At 35.8% G+C, this 17,421-nt stretch overlaps 2 protein-coding genes across 3 annotated transcripts; both read right to left on the bottom strand.

Annotated features, from left to right (window-relative positions):
- Positions 1–113: 113 nt before the first annotated feature.
- On the bottom strand, positions 114–6,114 carry LOC120010738 (casein kinase 1-like protein 6). Its single transcript, XM_038861558.1, has 14 exons — positions 5,373–6,114; positions 5,210–5,250; positions 4,790–4,859; positions 4,106–4,254; positions 3,912–4,007; positions 3,330–3,400; positions 2,279–2,340; positions 2,044–2,107; positions 1,837–1,921; positions 1,547–1,673; positions 1,306–1,379; positions 1,164–1,227; positions 818–930; positions 114–713 (listed from the first exon to the last, which is right to left on the bottom strand). Exons 1-14 carry the CDS (start codon positions 5,446–5,448, stop codon positions 450–452), a joined length of 1,356 nt encoding a protein of 451 aa, XP_038717486.1. The 5' UTR covers positions 5,449–6,114; the 3' UTR covers positions 114–449.
- A 1,853-nt stretch (positions 6,115–7,967) lies between these two features.
- LOC120010737 (serine/threonine-protein kinase tricornered) lies at positions 7,968–17,093 on the bottom strand. Of its 2 annotated transcripts, none has more exons than XM_038861557.1 (14): positions 16,966–17,093; positions 16,235–16,531; positions 15,595–15,769; positions 13,681–13,764; positions 13,353–13,594; positions 13,055–13,271; positions 12,771–12,850; positions 12,126–12,210; positions 10,887–11,018; positions 10,665–10,778; positions 10,494–10,541; positions 9,560–9,644; positions 8,603–8,659; positions 7,968–8,485 (listed from the first exon to the last, which is right to left on the bottom strand). In XM_038861557.1, exons 2-14 carry the CDS (start codon positions 16,462–16,464, stop codon positions 8,361–8,363), a joined length of 1,674 nt encoding a protein of 557 aa, XP_038717485.1. In that variant the 5' UTR covers positions 16,465–16,531; positions 16,966–17,093; the 3' UTR covers positions 7,968–8,360. The 2 variants fall into 2 exon arrangements, with proteins under 2 accessions (XP_038717485.1, XP_038717484.1); XM_038861556.1 differs by lacking the exon at positions 16,966–17,093 and adding an exon at positions 16,728–16,938.
- Positions 17,094–17,421: the final 328 nt, after the last annotated feature.

The raw sequence follows: 17,421 nt of genomic DNA, 5'->3' as shown, positions 1-17,421 counted from the left end.
CTCTCACTAGTGACTAGGGCTCGAGTTTCCCTAGGGATTAGGGTTTGAATTTCCCTCTCCCGTTTCAAAAAAAAAAAATAATGGTTGCTGTAGATAAATCAAACAGGGAGACGGCATTCGATCACCAATATTAACACAAGCAAATACAACTTATTACACAACTCACTTCTCAAGTACAAGTAAAAATTCCGGTACTTTTTTTTTTCGTTCTTAGTTTCTTGGACGCATCTAAAGGATGTTCATAAACTTCTAAAAGGCAGAAAAAAGAAATGAGGTGGGAGAGACATTGTTTACATGGCAAGATAATGGAAATGTCCTGTGAGTCATTAAGTTGTAATCCCACATACAATAGTGATGAGCTTATGAACTCCCCACTATTTTCACCGAGCGTATTTCTGTTTAACGCATTAGGAATATTTTTTTACCAACAAATCATTCCAAGTTTCCAACTACTTCCTGAGTGACAGGAGCTCGAAGCTACGAAGAGGATCCTCCCTTGCGCCTTTCGCAGTTGTACCACGAGTATAGGAAGATGTCTTCGACTCATATCCAGGGACTCTATGTGTGGTAGACAGACGGCCACTGCTTGAGAGTAATCGGCTAGAGCGAGATTCACTGGGTTCACCAGAGGAACTAGGCCGGCTGCTTGAGTGGACAGCTCTTCTTGAACTGCTGCCATATCGAGAACCGCGTCCTTTCTCTGTATCAGGTTGCTAAAATGCACAAGAAGATTGATTTCATAAGGATGGGAATTTTCAATGAGAGAGTTTGTGTTGGAAAAGATGAGAAAATGTAAAACATTCTCAGACTAACTTACGTTCTCTGACGTCCTGTGTTTGGATAAATCACCACGTGGAGTAGGACTAGCTGTATTCCTTCTGGAAAATGCTTCAACTGCACCCGAGAATCTGTCCCGGATCTCTTTCCCAACTGCATGAAGTATTGTCAAGCAGAGATACCAATTAATGGATTTGTTAGAGATTTTCACCCAATATTAGTAGTAGAAAATGGCAAATACACAACAAAAAAGACGGGCTTGTTTAAATTTTGATATAGACTTAAACCAAGCTCCAATCAGGCATATTTTCAAACTGTAAAATGCAGCAGTTGTAGATGTTCTACAACCCTAACTCCAAAATCTAGTTTCATTAAGGTGACCAAACCTGAAATCCGTTCTGGTTTCTCTGCAGATGGACCAGCAATTAAACCTGGTTTCCCGCTGGAGTGCTAAGAGCAAAGGCAAAACTTTGAGTTAGCTACAATGTATACAGGGCAGCAATAAAAGAAGTTCAATAGCACACTAACCCGTCCCCTAGAGCTGCCACCAATCTGAGGGTACTTCAACACAGTCCAGTCAAATACATAGTCGAACTGATAACCTGATGATATGATGGTAAACTACTATAATTATAATGTCTATAAACGACATTGAGAAAGAATTAATTAAGAAAATAGTAAACACATGACTTTAACGTAAAATTCTGCTAAGCAGTGAAACTCATAAATAAAAGTTACAGACATATGTGAAAAAATAAAAGTTCATTACCTTCTCGAATAAAAAGATCTCTAAAAAGCCTTTTCAGATATGAATAGTCTGGTTTGTCTTCAAACCTCAATGATCGACAGTAATGGAAGTACGAATAAAACTCAGTTGGGTATGATTTACAAAGCACCTGTTGAACATATGTGCATCCACAATAAAACAGTAGAACAATTAGGAAGAGCCAGGTTTCCCCTTAATTCTAGACAGATGCCACCCTAAACTTGGTTGATCCCAAAAGAATTGCACTGATGTGAACGTAGGTCTTACAAGGTCTTTAAACATAAGTATTATACCTCTATAGGAGTTGAAACTTTCTTTTCACTGATCTTATCATACTTTTGCTTCTTTGTACCAGCTTTTAATCCCTGCCAGGGAAGGCTGAACAGAAAATAAATTCATAAATAACAACAGAAAAAAAATTCATTGTGTTCTAAGTATTCAACATAACAAAATGTGCATCAAAATGAAGATGTTGACTGCATAGCCATCATATACCCAACCTTCCTCTTAGGAAGTACATAAGCACATAACCAAGAGATTCCAGATCATCCCTTCTGCTTTGCTCTGAAAGAAAAATAAAAGGACATTCAATACTACATGATAAATCAGACATTCAATACTACATGATAAATCGGAAACCATACTCATTTACCAATGGCCGGAAACCTATCCTAAAAACAAATAGACAACAACTGAAAAAGGTTGAAACCTATGGTGACTATAAACATAACTCACCAACTCCAAGATGAGTGTTGACACTTGCGTAGCGAGCTGTGCCCGTCAGGTTCTTGTTTTCCCTGCAATGGAAAATGAGATGAGTTTTCACATCAAATAGATGAAAGGCTGGCACCAAAAGAAGTAATTAAGCGACTGAAAGTGGAATAATATTAGTAAATGGAACAAATGAAATAACCACAAAAGATAAAAAATCCAGTGAGATAGTAACATCATATAACAGATTAAAAGTGGTAGATTAACCACAAGGGGAAAGAAGTTGAAGGTTAACAAAGTGGCATCATTATTATTGTGATATGGCTTAAAACATAATAACAGGGCAAGGCAGAAGAAGCAGTCAAGCAGAATACGTAAAACTAAACCTAGACCTACATCGATCCAAAATCCTCAAAATTTTAAACCAGCGAGGCAGCACCACATAACAACTGTGAATGCTCAGAAAACAGGAATGACCTTACTCTAGAGACAGCATATGTGAAACATCACTAGAATTTTCTTTCGATAGAAATCGCAAAGCCAACTTTTGATAAGAGAGAAAAAAATATCAAATCTGCGGAAGCCTATGGACCTAACAAAAATATAGACCTCAGCTATCAATCATTTAAATTACTGCATGATTCATCCAACACTATGATACATTTCATAAACTTCAGAAAGTAAGAACACATTTTCATGCATCATGAGTTAACAGCCCTAAACCTTTTGACACTGAAAATTTTACCCCATTTTACAAGTATATCACCCAAGACATAGTGCCCCTTTCTTCAAACTAAACCTCAAACTTCAATGCACCAAAAGGAAAATGATATTCAATACTCAATGCCAACAGTTACAGATATTCGAGTATGTAGGCTTATCACTTAGTCTTCCTAGGATGAAAAAGTATGAGAATTATAGTATTTTGCTAAACAATTCAACTCTCTCCTCCAAAGTGGGAACAATACATCACCATAAAGCAGCGACTACTTCCAGCCTAACTGAGATACTTCTTAACTTATGAAATATTAGTAGCATTGGCAACATTTATAACATTGAAACAAAAGCAAATTACCTGTATGGGATATGCTTGTGTGTCTGAAGATCCCTATACTTCTTTGCAAGGCCATAATCAATAATGTATACCTGTGATACAGAGAGGTGCACTTCTCATTGTATTGTAACCAAAAAGATTGTCAAAATGACTATTGGCATTAAGTCAGATTGTAAGAAGTTGTGTAGATGTATCACATAATCGTGATCAATGCATCAGCAACAAGGGGTAAGTAATTTCAACAGCATGAGACAATAACAAAGAAAGTCACATATAGGTTGTTCATGTTGATTGCCCCCGAAACCAGCCAGACAAAATAAAAGCTTGGAATATATGCATATGAATAGGTCATCAAGAAGGAGAAAAAAAAGAGTTATATTGGCACAAACAAAATCAGAATACTAAGAAATTAAAAAGAAATCAACAAAGGAAGGGAAACCAAGCTCAGTAATCCTCTATATCCCCAAAATTAGAACATTTATCAGCAGAAGTATGTTCAAGTTGACAAGCAATAAGTAAGTCCCATTTTCTGGTAAGTACAATAAGTAAGAAGTCACGTGAGAGTTAACACTATATTTCGAACAGAAAATGAATAATCAATACCTGGTTTGCTTTGCGCCCCAGGCCCATCAAGAAGTTGTCAGGCTTTATATCACGGTGAAGAAAACCCCTTGAGTGCATGTATTCCACTCTGTTAATCTAATCAGATAACAACCAAGAGGAAGAAAACATTATTGTGCAGCTCAAAAGAAAATTAATCTATAAAAAGCCCATGTAGGCATACCACATATACTTACTAATTGATCTGCAAGCATCAATACTGTTTTCAACGAAAATTTTCTGCTGCAGTAGTTGAACAAATCTTCCAAACTTGGTCCAAGAAGGTCAATAACCATTATACTGTATTCACCCTCAACACCAAACCATTTGAGGTGGGGGATTCCAGCTTCATTGGTAAAAATGATAGGATGTCAAAAGAAAATTAATATAATGTCACTCAAATTCTCTAACAAGAGGAGATGGATTCATTGAACAATATCATTTGAAAAAAAAATTCCCTTAATTAGTTTACCACGGCTGAAGCATATCAGTTCCAGATAACAATGGTTTCACTAGAGTTAGGAATCCAATAGCACATCCTGAATTATGAAATAAAGTCTCTCTTTGGAGAAATTTGTTTAAAGCAACAAAATCTTTGGGGGAGATTGAAAAAAACTTGTGGAGATAGAGCTTAAGCAGACGCTCTATCCCAAGTGATTCACTAGGATTGATTCATTGAAGAAAAACTACCAATGCTCATCAAACAAGAATTCTTCATTTTGCCACTCAGTTTTTTTTCCTCGCTGCCAAATCAGAAAAGCCAGTCCACATTTTACTTCTCACATAAGCATTAATTTTTGGCTTTCAACTCCATGTGAACATATGTGCACATAACCGCGTGTGTGACTATGCATATGTGAGAGAGGGAGAGGGAGACTTACTTCCTCCTTGAAGAAGCATGTACAACTTTGACTCATAATGAAGCTGTGGATGCTTGGTTTTCACAGGTTCCTGAAATTTTTTATGGGAGCAACGTGATCAAAAACTTTGAAATCAGCCAAGCATCTTAAGAGTCACCAGAAATTACTTAAGGAGGGATGTGTTAAAAAATTACATTAAAAAGAATAAGAAAATTTAAAGATAAATATACAATAATGCACATTCAAGAAACCACTACCTTACCTGTATAAATTCAGATGCAAAAACAAAACTAGTTTTTTTTGCAGACCCAAATAAGAGTCCATTATATAAGTACCTTAATGAAATTTGCAGATAAAATCCTGATGATGCTCAAAACAAGAACATTTTACCACAAACAAAACAAATGGACAAATCTCACTGTTGAACAAGATTTTACATACCAACTTAACAGCAACTTCTTCCCCAGTTTGTACATTTACACCTGATAATCAATGGAAAACCAGAGATCACTGCTATTAGACAAAGAAATGAGGGAGATCAAAATGTTGGCAAAAATTACAATAGCAATTAAGATAAAATTTAAAAATGGTGGAGAGTAAATACCCAAATAGAGCTCCCCAAAGGACCCACTCCCGATCTTCCTCCCCAGCTTGAACTTGCTACCAACTACATGATCCATCTTCAAATTCTTATCCACCAGCTCAATTCAACACAAGATAAAGATATAACACCCAGATTAATGCCCAATTCACCCTTATTTTGCTAGTAATCCCATAACCCACCACCAAATCCACAATTACCTCCTTCCCCCCAAAAAAGGAAATCCTTGACAGATTTCCCAAATTAACATGCCCTCCGGATGAAAAAACGTTCCCTTTTCCGGTAATCCACCGAATCCCACCAACAAAAACTAAGACGTTTCAATCATCAATTTGAAGGAAAAGCAAGAACCTCCGCCTTCAACTCCGAGAAATTCCAATCTAGAAGCAAAAAAAACTACACAAAAAATGTCTACACAAGAGCCCAAAAATCAACCAAATCTCAACTACATCCTTTTGGTTCTAGCCTCCAAAACTCCAATCGCAGACCAAGAATCGGAACCCTAATTTAGATGAAAATCCGGCAGCATTGACCATTACAACAAAATGCAAAACAAAAAAAACTAAATCTACAACGATATACGGAATGCCGATATGGATCCAAAACTCGCTCTTCAAATTACAGAACCCCAAAAAAAATAAGAAATAAGAAAAACAGAGAGATGTTTGTGCCGACAAGGAGGAAAGTACAGATAAAAAGAGGAGAAAGAGAGAGAACGATGAGGGAAGGGATGGAAAACTGAAAAACAAGGTTGGAAAATCGGGGTTTTTTTTTTAAATAATTTATTTTTCAATGGATTAAAAAAATAAATAATTTTAAACGTAAAAAACTAAAAGGACCATGAGGGGTGGTGGTGAAGCGAGCCGACTGACCTAACACGTTTGGGCTGTCCTACACTCTCCCCTCTATACGTGCCTCCCTCCTTTCCCTAGTTCCCTTCTCTCTCTATGAATATAAAAAAAAAATTAAATTTTTTTTATATAAATCAGAAGAAAACAAGCCAGAAATTATATTTTGTTTAATTCTATAAATAGAGAAAAAGAAAGTTAAAAAGAATTAAAATGTACCACGAGATTTGGTTTGATTGACAATCGACTCATTGAAGTATATATGTGTTTAAGGTTCGATTCTAACCGCAAACATAATTGTACGTCGTATTTAAAAAAAAAACTTAAATGTAGAAAATTGCTGGTCTAACAGATCCCGTCCATTTGGATTCTTGCGATTAGTGGGTGGAGCCCACAATTAATCAAAGCTTAATATTATGGTTTTTTCTCTAAGAATTATAGTTATTAAATTCTCGTTATTTTTGAATATATATGAACATTTATGCTTCTTTGCCGTTGGATACAATAACATTTTCTTCATATTCATTTTGAAAACCTACAACTAAGAAAGTTTTCTAAAAAAAAAAAAAAAAAAAGGTGGGGAAGTTTGAAAATTAAGGGGTTGTTCAAGTAGGGTAAAAGAACACATGATCTATTACCAAATGACCAAAAAGGACAATGATTGACAGTGTCAAGTGGTTATCACTAGGTATTTGTTCAGTTTATCAAAAAAAAATTGTGGACTTAGACTTAACGGTCAAACTTAGACTTATATTGGAGGTCAAAATGGAAAATTTGTATGATATCGTTGTCAATTTTAAAAAAAAGTGTTAGATCAATATCATGTTGTGTCGTATAGATTATCTTCCGACGCTTTTCTTGTATTATGGTCGTTCCAAATTATACTGTATATTCTTTTTTTGTATATATATTTGCTGTGAGACAGGTCCCTCTTTATTGAATGCTCTTTTATGTTGTGTTTCCCTTTGTGTTTCTTTGATCTACTCATAAAAAGACAGATATTCAATACATGCTTTGATGATATATAGATGATATGTTATATGTGTATTGTTGTAACTGTAATATTGTTGATATTTATCAATTATCTACATTCATTGAGAACCCATCTATAAACCATTATTGTAGTATTAAATGTAAAAATATTTCATATCACATTTTATATCTTCTACTTATTAGTCAACCAACCGTTTGAAGACTCTTTCTTCAATGCTGGCCCATCTATTGGCAAACTTGCCCATATATGTTAATGGGCCGAAGCCTAGACAGATAAGCCCATTGGTATCTGCAAACATTTTCTCCAAAATTTACTGCTTTAAAATTTAATTATTTTATGTTTTCTTTTTTGGTGAAGTGGCATTTGCGTCTGTCACTGTCCTGTATCAAGAAAATGAAATTACTTGGCTAACAGGCAACAGGGACCGTCCGATGTGTGACCCAAGCTCATTTATTATAGAATTATTATAACATGCTTGTTTGAGACACATGGTTTGCGAGTTATTACGCCAGCTCGTGATTTACCCAATACATTTATGAAGAATAATAACTACATGTTCTCATGTCATAAAAAATAAATAAAATCACTCATAGTTTTTTGTGATCTATAATTTAGAAGGTATCAATAAAATATTTCATGCTGACTAATTGCTTTTGGTGGTTCACTGTATGTACGGGGTGATCATCTCGAGTTTAAAACTGACGCCGGGGTCATAAAGTGACCGTTGGGCCAACTGGCCTAGTCATGGCACAGATTAAACAAAATGTTTTGCTATGCTTACCCAGAAGAACATTCTGTATACACAGTAAAAGTAAGCCTCTTTTTGTACAACATTTTGCGAACGAAAAACGACTAATAAATTACATAACCTATGTAACTGGAATACTATTTACGTTCCAGGTTTTACATTTTTCTCGTTCATCTCACATAGAACTGAAAAGGAAAATCTTTTTTAGAGAATTCTTAGTGTACCTGGGCCGGAGCTAAATAGTGCTTCATAACCCAGCAACCCTTCCACAAGGCTCAGAGCTTGAGTTTCCACCAACCCAACCTCAAGTCAACTAACGAATCAAAATATGGAAGGCGGCGTCAAGAACTACTACATCTAACCACTCATAATGTCATAATACGGTCAGCCAGTGAGCAAGGTTACTGGGATTTATTCTGACTTGGAGAAACCTCCAGTTGGGGAGGCAAGAGATTCAAAAAGCTCCCTTGAACTGATTGATCGTTACTGGCAGTATCCGACGTCTCTGATGTATCTGACTCGCATTCTGCCAGAGTTCCAAGTGGAAAAGGTTAAAGGAAAATTTTAAATGATAATAGACTATTTCCATGATTTAAGGGTAAATTTTTGAGAAATATGGCAGAGAAGATTTATGTATGCCTACCAAAAAGTGACTTGATGGATGGCCTCTTTGGTTTGGTATTCTTCTTCTTCAACTCCGCTGTAAGAGTATTTGAAATTAGTTCCCAGAAGAAATGGTTGCCACAGTAAAAAATAATCAAAAAGCATCAAGGCCAGATGAACAAAATTCCAAGTTTGTCAATTTTAAGATGATGCAGCTTGTTACCCAAACCAGACAAGATGCTGTATTCCCCACTAATAAAAATGCAGCCCGTTATGCTAATCCTACTAATAAATTTATAACCAGCTATATGATAGGTCCTTTTTTTCTCTTTTAGTGGTTGTCTATTTGAGAGGCGAACATGTGAGTGTCAAGAATGAATACAAAGAAAGTCTTTTTCAAACTAACCACTTCAAGAATAGATAACTAGAAAACTGCAATACTTCACATTGAAAGATCATACCAAGACGATAATTACGTAAAAAACATAAAACACATCAAATTGCTACTTGCAATAGGATTGAGGCCAGCAGATCAAAAAATCCTTCCAAATTATTAATTCAATGGAATTCATTATGCATTAGGTGTTTTCAAATTGCTGTATGAGTCTAAAATGCCAAGTGCAGGAAAATTCTCTCAACACTTTTTTTAATACTTTTTAATGGTACACAGAAACCTGCACACTTAAAAAATTTCCAGTCCGCCAAGTGGGAAGGACCTTTATTTACATTTTGAATAGAAATCGTAGTATTTAGAAAATGCTGCCCAGACTGTGCTTTTAAAATAGTTAGCAAGGAGCTATGGACAATACACAGCCCACAGGCTATATGCACGAAATTAATCTTTTCAAATAATCCATCCAAAGAACAATGGAAGGCACCCATAACCAAAAATATAGCAGTCAGTGAACAAAACATGCATTCTTCAAAATGAAACTCTATCAAGCACAGTAACACAGACCAAATAATTAATGTGATTGTAAGAGAGAGAAAGATATACCCATCCCAGGCACTTGATAATCGTTGACAATTTCGAAATTCTTATATGTGTACCCCACAAAATTTATGTCCTTCGATGAGAGCATCTGCAAAACAGAGGAGAAAAATTGAGAGAATAAAAAAAATAGATAGAAAAGACCAGCCAGAACATCAGGTATTCTAATTATTTTTTGGAAGCAATCACAATAATCTTTACCTTGAATTCAACTAAAATTGCATTTGGAACCATTAATGTGTTTGTCAAGGTGATATATGCTTTTCTTTATAACGTGTCTTTTGCATTTGATTTTTTTTTTAATTAGAGGGTTTAAATTGATCCTTTCCGCATAATTAGATGGTTTTCCGGAGCAGGCCTTTTATTTGATTTCCAAACCCGAGGTTTGCAGCAGAAAACTAAATTATAAATCTTAATTCAAAATCTTAAACAGCAGAAGATAAATGACGCTCATGCACAAGGCTCTCACAGTAGGCGGGGTTGGGGACACGCAAGATGAACACATACCTTTCCCCCACCTAATATGTGGAGAGGTTGTTTCAGGAATTGTACTTGTGACCTCTAGGTTGCAACTCCGCGACTCTACCATTGGGTCATCTTAAAATGAAATGAAATCCAAGCTATTTCCTTAACAATTAAAAATGCACTAATGTTGCTATTTCCTTAACAATTAAAAATGCACTAATGTTAGCCTGATTTAACTTTTAAGCCCATGTGGCTACAAAACTGCAGCATGCTAGAGCATCCATGAGGAGAAGTTTTACAAAATTAATGGGAACTACAGCGAACTATATTGCTGCTTCATAAAGAAAAGGTCTTATCGATGAGGGCAAACTGAGAGAGTTTAACAATGAGGACTGCTCAATAACAGCACGTACAAATGCTATCAAAAAGCCATGAGTAAGTCATGAAAAATAATACATCATAATGCAAACTTTACCTTTCTCCATGGGCCGGGTCTTGATGAAGATCGAGTCTGGTGCTCAGACTGCAAAAGAAACAAACAATTTAAGAAGAAGAAGGAGAAGAGGAAGAGAGAGGAGAACAAGATGACTACCACAGAAAGCTGTTAAGTAAACATTTCTTCACTTGAACAAGAAAATATTGATACCTCTTCAAACTTTTCAAAGTTTTGAGTATCCAACTCATCATTGACCTCGGGAAGAAATGCGGCTTCCATTTGATATAGTCTCTCCCATTCAATACCTTTAAACCATGAATGAGCCTGGGAAGGGGGGAAAAAGAAAAGAAAAACAGAAAGGTAATTCCCTTCATTTGCAACCAGCTTAAGGACTAAATCCAAGAATCTAGAATAGGACACACTATACAACACCTTTATTTCATCTGCGCCTTTTGAACCTAATCTTTGGTTGACATTACACAAGAGTTTACTGATAATATCTTTTGCCTCGGGTGATAACTTTGCTTCTTCAGGAAACTTCAAATGAGTTCTCCAGTTTACTATCTGCACAAGTTAGGAAAATATCAACATTTCTCAGTGAACTTAAATTCCATTCTGATCCTTCTAAAACTACTTTTCATTATCCTTAAATTTCATTTCTTTCTAATCTTTTCTTTTCGGTTGATAATTTACGCATTACCAAGTGCTACTAGATAGCCACATTTCACTCATGAGTCATGCCCACAAATTAAACCATCTTAATAACTCGAGATGACATTAGTCACAATGGACCTCATGACACAATAACCATGGTTTACAACCAATAATTTCTTTCTGAAGAAAACTGTGCAAATCAGGGATCCATTTCAACAACAATGCAGAAACTGGCCCTTCAAGAAATTCTGACAACCTATAGTCCAACTCCCTGAGATCCAAAAAATCAAGGTCTAACGAAATGTTTATGCATGAAAAGTTATATGGCATGATAAATATTCGCACTACATAAATGTTCTCTCTCTCACACACACATATACTTGAATATCTAGACAAACACATGCATATATATCGGTACATTCCTATACGTAGAATGTACACATGCATATGTGTGCATGAATATAAGATCAGGCTAGATAAGTCCACCTTAGAAAATTTACGAGTCTTTACTCTTTAATTGTGACGGCAACAAGCTAGGATCAGAAATTGCAAAATTAAAACCCAAGTTCAGGTAAAATTAAGGATAAGTAAAGCCAGTGAAAATCCAAGAGTACGTCAAAAATAGGAGGCCTCATGGGCAAGGAATACAGCAGCTCATATTTTAAGTATCAAGTAACAAAGATGAATTCTTAGAAAGAAAAAAAAAGAATATAATCACACAGGATCAATTCAACAGAAGTCTGCCATTTTAGATGAGCCAAACTGTTTTCAAAATAGGGCCAATCAGGATGTTTAATCACTCTTCACTGAAAAAAAAACAAGCTGAAGCTGGAAAACTCAATAGAAAAATACAAGTAAAATGCGAATAATAACCCCCATAAAAGAGAAACAGCTAGCAGGGAAAAAGTTTCAAAGAAGGAACCAGCATTCCAAATAGAGCATCAAAGAAACTATTCACGTGTTACAGGGGATGGAAGGATAAAAATGAAACCTCACTATCAATATTTCTCAATTTACCTTCCTACATGTTGACATTGGGTCGTCAGAATAAAAGGGAGGATAGCCCACAAGCATCTCATACATGATAGCACCTAACGACCACCTACGAGAAAACAATAATTAGTCCCAATACATAAATTACTCTACAGAGAATTAAGGCATTCCAGAAATCCCTTAGAAATCGTACTGTTTCAATTATGTTCCCATCGAAGTGGTAAGCAAAAATTTATTAGCAGAACACTATCGCACACGTGAAGATGTGACAAATGAGACAGAATCTGAAATGCCAAAATGAAAGGTAGAAAAAGCAAAAGAAATATGGAAGGTAGAAAGAAATGATAGAACCTTCAATGAGAAAGGAACCCAACCCCCTCCCTTTTTTTTCTTAACCTTTACAGACAACTGGTTTAAAACATTAAAATTATAAAGGTAAACAACTCTGGTGCAGAAGGCTGTCATGGTGGAGGTAGTGTCGAATAAGGACAAGATGTTTGCAGCCTTATCCCCACATTGTGAAAAGGCTATTCCAAAATTTGAACATGTGACAGCTAGATGGTGTTCAAACAACTTTACCACTAGTCCACAGGTTTGCTCATAGACCTTGAAATTCTGGTTCAAAAGGGTTGCACCCCACCTTTTCACTAAGCAACATTGATTACTCACCAATCACATTCCATCCCATAACCTTTCTTCAGTAGTACTTCAGGAGCAATATAGTCTGGTGTTCCAACAGTAGAATAAGCCTGCAATGCCCCAATATTAGTGGTTAAACTGAAAGACAAAAATTATCTCATACTCCCAACAAGTTACCCCCCAAAAAATTCATAGAGCCATTTTACAGAATGCAAAAAGAACCAAGTTCTCTTAAATATATTCAGAATATAAATCAGCATGATCAGAGGACAAAGAGAGACAGATGTCAGATGCATAATGGCAGAAAAACTTACAAGTGTTCTCCTGTTTTTCTGCCAATGCTGTAGCTGCTCCTGCTGGGTGCGTTTTGGAGGGGCAGGGCGTTCATCATTCGGTGTAGCCCCATTAGGATTGTTATTTGAGAAATCTTTTTCTTGGAGAGTACTGCAGTCCAAAGGTTTGCACAATCCAAAATCTGAAAGTCTCAAGTGTCCATATCTATCAAGTAGCAAGTTGTCAGGCTTGATATCCCTGTACATTGTCAGCAGCAATGTTTGTCATGCTTGTTCGATATAATTTCATTTCTTGAATCATATACATTTACCCACCAACCTATGAATATAATTGTGCTTATGGATAGATTCAATAGCCAGAACAGTCTCTGCAACATAAAATCTGGCTTCATCTTCAGTCAAGGTATCTTTTCTCATGAGTAAAGTCATCATATCCCCACCAGGTAAATATTCCATAATGAGATAAAGAAACTCATCATCTTGAAAAGAACAATAGAGTTTGACAATGCAGTTGCTGTCAACCTCTGCAAGCAGATTCCTTTCAGCTTTCACATGCTCAACCTAAGTAAATGACAACCCAATAGACAATAAATATGTAGTATCAAAATTTTAGCGATATCATCAATCAAGCCAGGTAGAATGAATACCTGCCCCCTACGAAGCATCTCTGACTTCTTCAGCTTCTTCATAGCATATACTTGGCCAGTTGTTTTCTCTTTACAAACCCTAACCTGCACCAGAAAGCAACATCATATGGACATCATTCTCTCACTCTCTCCTTCACAACTCTAGCGATTTATATGCACATATAATTCCCCTTTTTCAATATCCTTCAGCTACTAGCTATAAATCTTTGCATCTGGAAGCTAATGAACAGGTAAAGACAGCACAGAAAAACCCCAAATTTAGTTAGAGAGATTCTTTGTTAGTTGAATACAAGTAAGAAGCATTACAGATTTGTTCTTAATTTAAATTCTAAACTAAATCAACCATCAACATTAATCGCATGCAATACTAGGCAGCCAATTCTAACATAGAGTTGTTTATATTAGAAGGCAAAAAGGAAAGAATCATAGGACGCACACTAATTTGGAGTCTGAAAGTCTCAAATCATAAAAACCTTTTCATTATATAATTTCTGAAACTGATTGGGGTGTTGAAGGATCTTGGGTTTCAGCATCCATCCAGTATAGAATAAAAACAAAACATAACTTTAAAGCATCAGAGACTACCAAAGCCCTAAGAGCAAGGACATCAAGAAAATCTATAAAAGAAGAAAAAAAAAATAGAACCCAGATCAGAGGGCAGACTGCATCAGAAATCCATGTTAAAGATATATAGGAAATTAAGCCCAAATTCAACTTCCTTCACACATGTGACCTTTTTCTTCAATCATACACAAGGCAAAGGAAAGCCGCTTCCAAAATCACCCATATCTTCTAGTCACACAATCTCCAATGCCAAATATAAACCACCTCACTTCCTAGCACAAGAAAATAGCCTTAAACGAGGCAACTCAGTGCTGTCAAGTGAAGAAACAACTCCTACTTGGCAATAGTGCAATGCATCCATAAACGATTCAGAATATTAGGATCTCTACAAAAAGTAACATAGGCGGACCTTCATTTTAGAGACTTGTAACTCATAAAATTCCCACTCAACTGGGCCAACCACATAAAAAGAACCGCAAGAGGATAAGCGGCAGTTTGCTTTTGGTAAGAACTCATAACCAGGTCTCAAGAAAACCTATTAATAGGCTTCATTTTGAATAACCAATTCATTCAAACTTGTATATTAGATGCCATATTACAGATTGATATCTCCAGAAAAGGAACAATTATTTTTATTAGGTTGCAATTTATACTTGTTCAGCTTATATTATGCACGCCGGATCGGATCCATGGAATAATGAGTAAATCTCCTAAGAAAAATTGAACCATACATTTGTCATTTTGTTCTACTTATTTGTTCTCTGGTATTATAGTAAAATTTTGGAGTTTTCACTTTTCAGAGATTCTGTGATCTTAACTTCTTAACCAAGAGTGACAACCTGTTCAAAATTCTCAATCCTCGACAACATCCAACAACGAAAACAATATAACTACCGCAAACATGACAGATTGATCAGATAAGGGATCTACACCGTTAGTGCTTAAACTATTATAGCACAATAATAAACGCAAATATTTACCATCTGTGCCCTAATAAATAGTCACCTTATGATGCTAGCAGCCAAATTAATGTGTGGACATGTGTATTCCGAACTATTTACTACTTTCCCACCTTAACCTGCCAAGTCTTCAGTATCTCGGAATACAAAAAGGCAATAAAATGCAGTTGCCAGCTAATGCAATGCAATTGCCCATCATTTATTGTTATAAAACATAAAATACATCAGGTATGAAAATTTTAGTCATCTTGAGCATATCAGACAAAGTCATTGTCGTAACACAAACAATAGATGCAGTTGAGTACTAAGCTAGTGCCAATAACAAATTAGAACATCAATAAGGAGAATTTAACAAACAACAACAGCTATCCCCATAAGAAAAAAAGAATACCTCCCCAAATGCTCCCTTGCCAATCATTGTCAGTAACTCAAAATCATCGACGCCCATTTTATGCCTCTGAAGGCGCATGTATTCAGTTTCCTTCTTCTCCAAAAACTTAAGTAAATTGTTTTGATCTTCCTCGGACACATCAGCATCTGCCAATTTCTTTTCCAGGATAGTTCGTCTGATCAAAGAGAAGTATAATCTCAGAACTCAGTACCGACAAATGAAACAACCTCATAGGCTAACTAGTTTTACATACAACAAGAGTAAAGTTTTCACAACAATGACTTTCACACATGCAGACACATGAAGAATCAATACGACAAGACTTCGACTGAGTGACACTAGCTACATGGAACAAAATATAAACAAACCTCATAGTTTAACTAGTTTTACATACGACAAGAGTAAAGTTTTCACAACAATGATTTTCACACACGAAGTATCAATACGACAAGACTACGATTGAGTGACACTAGCTACATGAAACAAAATATAAACAAACCAATGCGTGGCCATAAACCTTCAACAATTTATATAAGGAACAACCATACGTCATGCTCTACTTTTCATATTTGCATTTTAATTGCCATGCCAAAGCTATATATACTTCGTAAATCTTTGAAAGGGAGCATGAAAGCCTAACCGTTCCCTTCTCTCCTGCAGGTTCTTCATTTGCTCCTTGTAATGGTTCTCGATGTACTGCTTGGCCGCAGCAACCTTTTGCTTTGTGATATTGGAGAGAGCTTCGTCATCTGCTGCTGTTCGTGCATTGCCTTCCTCTTCCCCTTCCCCACAGGTCTCCTTGTTCTTAGTTGATGCCCTCAACTTATCTCGCGGTTGAAACTTCTGAAACCAACTCCTCGCCGAATCCATCTCTCTCTGCTTTTTCTGACCTTAACTACTCCTACTACCTAACAACATTCCCTCAACAATTCAAAACCTGCAAAGAAAACACAAGAAATTCAGTCAGCTCTTCCAACTCCATAAGAAAATTGGAGAAAAAAAGTCAACATAACCTGACAGGAAACCGCATTCACAAACACAGTAAATCCAAATCTGATATCAAATCCACGTCCAATTTTTTCAAAATTCATCCATCAAAAAACAAAAGGAACACAATGGATAATCAAAATTACCTTCACCACCTCAATGAGGACCCCGAAAATTCACAAAAAATCACGAACAAAACCAAAGAAACGAAGAAAACAAGAGAAAGAATTGAGAGGAAAATAAGCAATAGCCAGGCAGAGAAATCGGATTACCGCGAAAATTGTGTCAAGGATACAGGAAAAATAAAATAAAAGAAGAGACAGAGAGAGGAAATAATTACAATTCAAATACCCAAACAACGACAGAATACGGAGCGGTACTTACGGTGTGTATATGAAATAATAATACGATTAATAGATTGTGACAATCTCTGTGTTATCCGCGTGATTCTCTCTTTCGTTGCATATTATATAGGTTGGGTTGCCCATACTACTTCCATGACAGTAATATTTCTTCTATTTTTATTTCTCTACAGTTTTTCTTTTTTTAAAAAGAAAATTTGGGCATTTGTTTTGGTTCATTTTTTGCAGTATGTTTGAAACTTTGACAATAATTTTGTTCTATTCTTTCTTTTTAAAACAAACTTCAAAAATAAATAAATGGTTTAGGATGGACGACGTGAGAGGCAGAAATAAATAGTCTTTTACGGTTTAGACAAATATGCATGAATTTTAGTGTATATTCATAAATAAATTATAAAAAAAGCATGCATGAATTTGGTGGAGTTTAGAATTTAGATCCTATATACGTCTAATTTCGGATAGTAGGCCTACGTGCATA

Source organism: Tripterygium wilfordii, chromosome 12 (assembly GCF_013401445.1).
Source record: "Tripterygium wilfordii isolate XIE 37 chromosome 12, ASM1340144v1, whole genome shotgun sequence".
Classification (NCBI taxonomy): domain Eukaryota; kingdom Viridiplantae; phylum Streptophyta; class Magnoliopsida; order Celastrales; family Celastraceae; genus Tripterygium; species Tripterygium wilfordii.
Note: the sequence above shows the minus strand (reverse complement) of the source record. Positions and strands in the feature narration are given on the sequence as shown.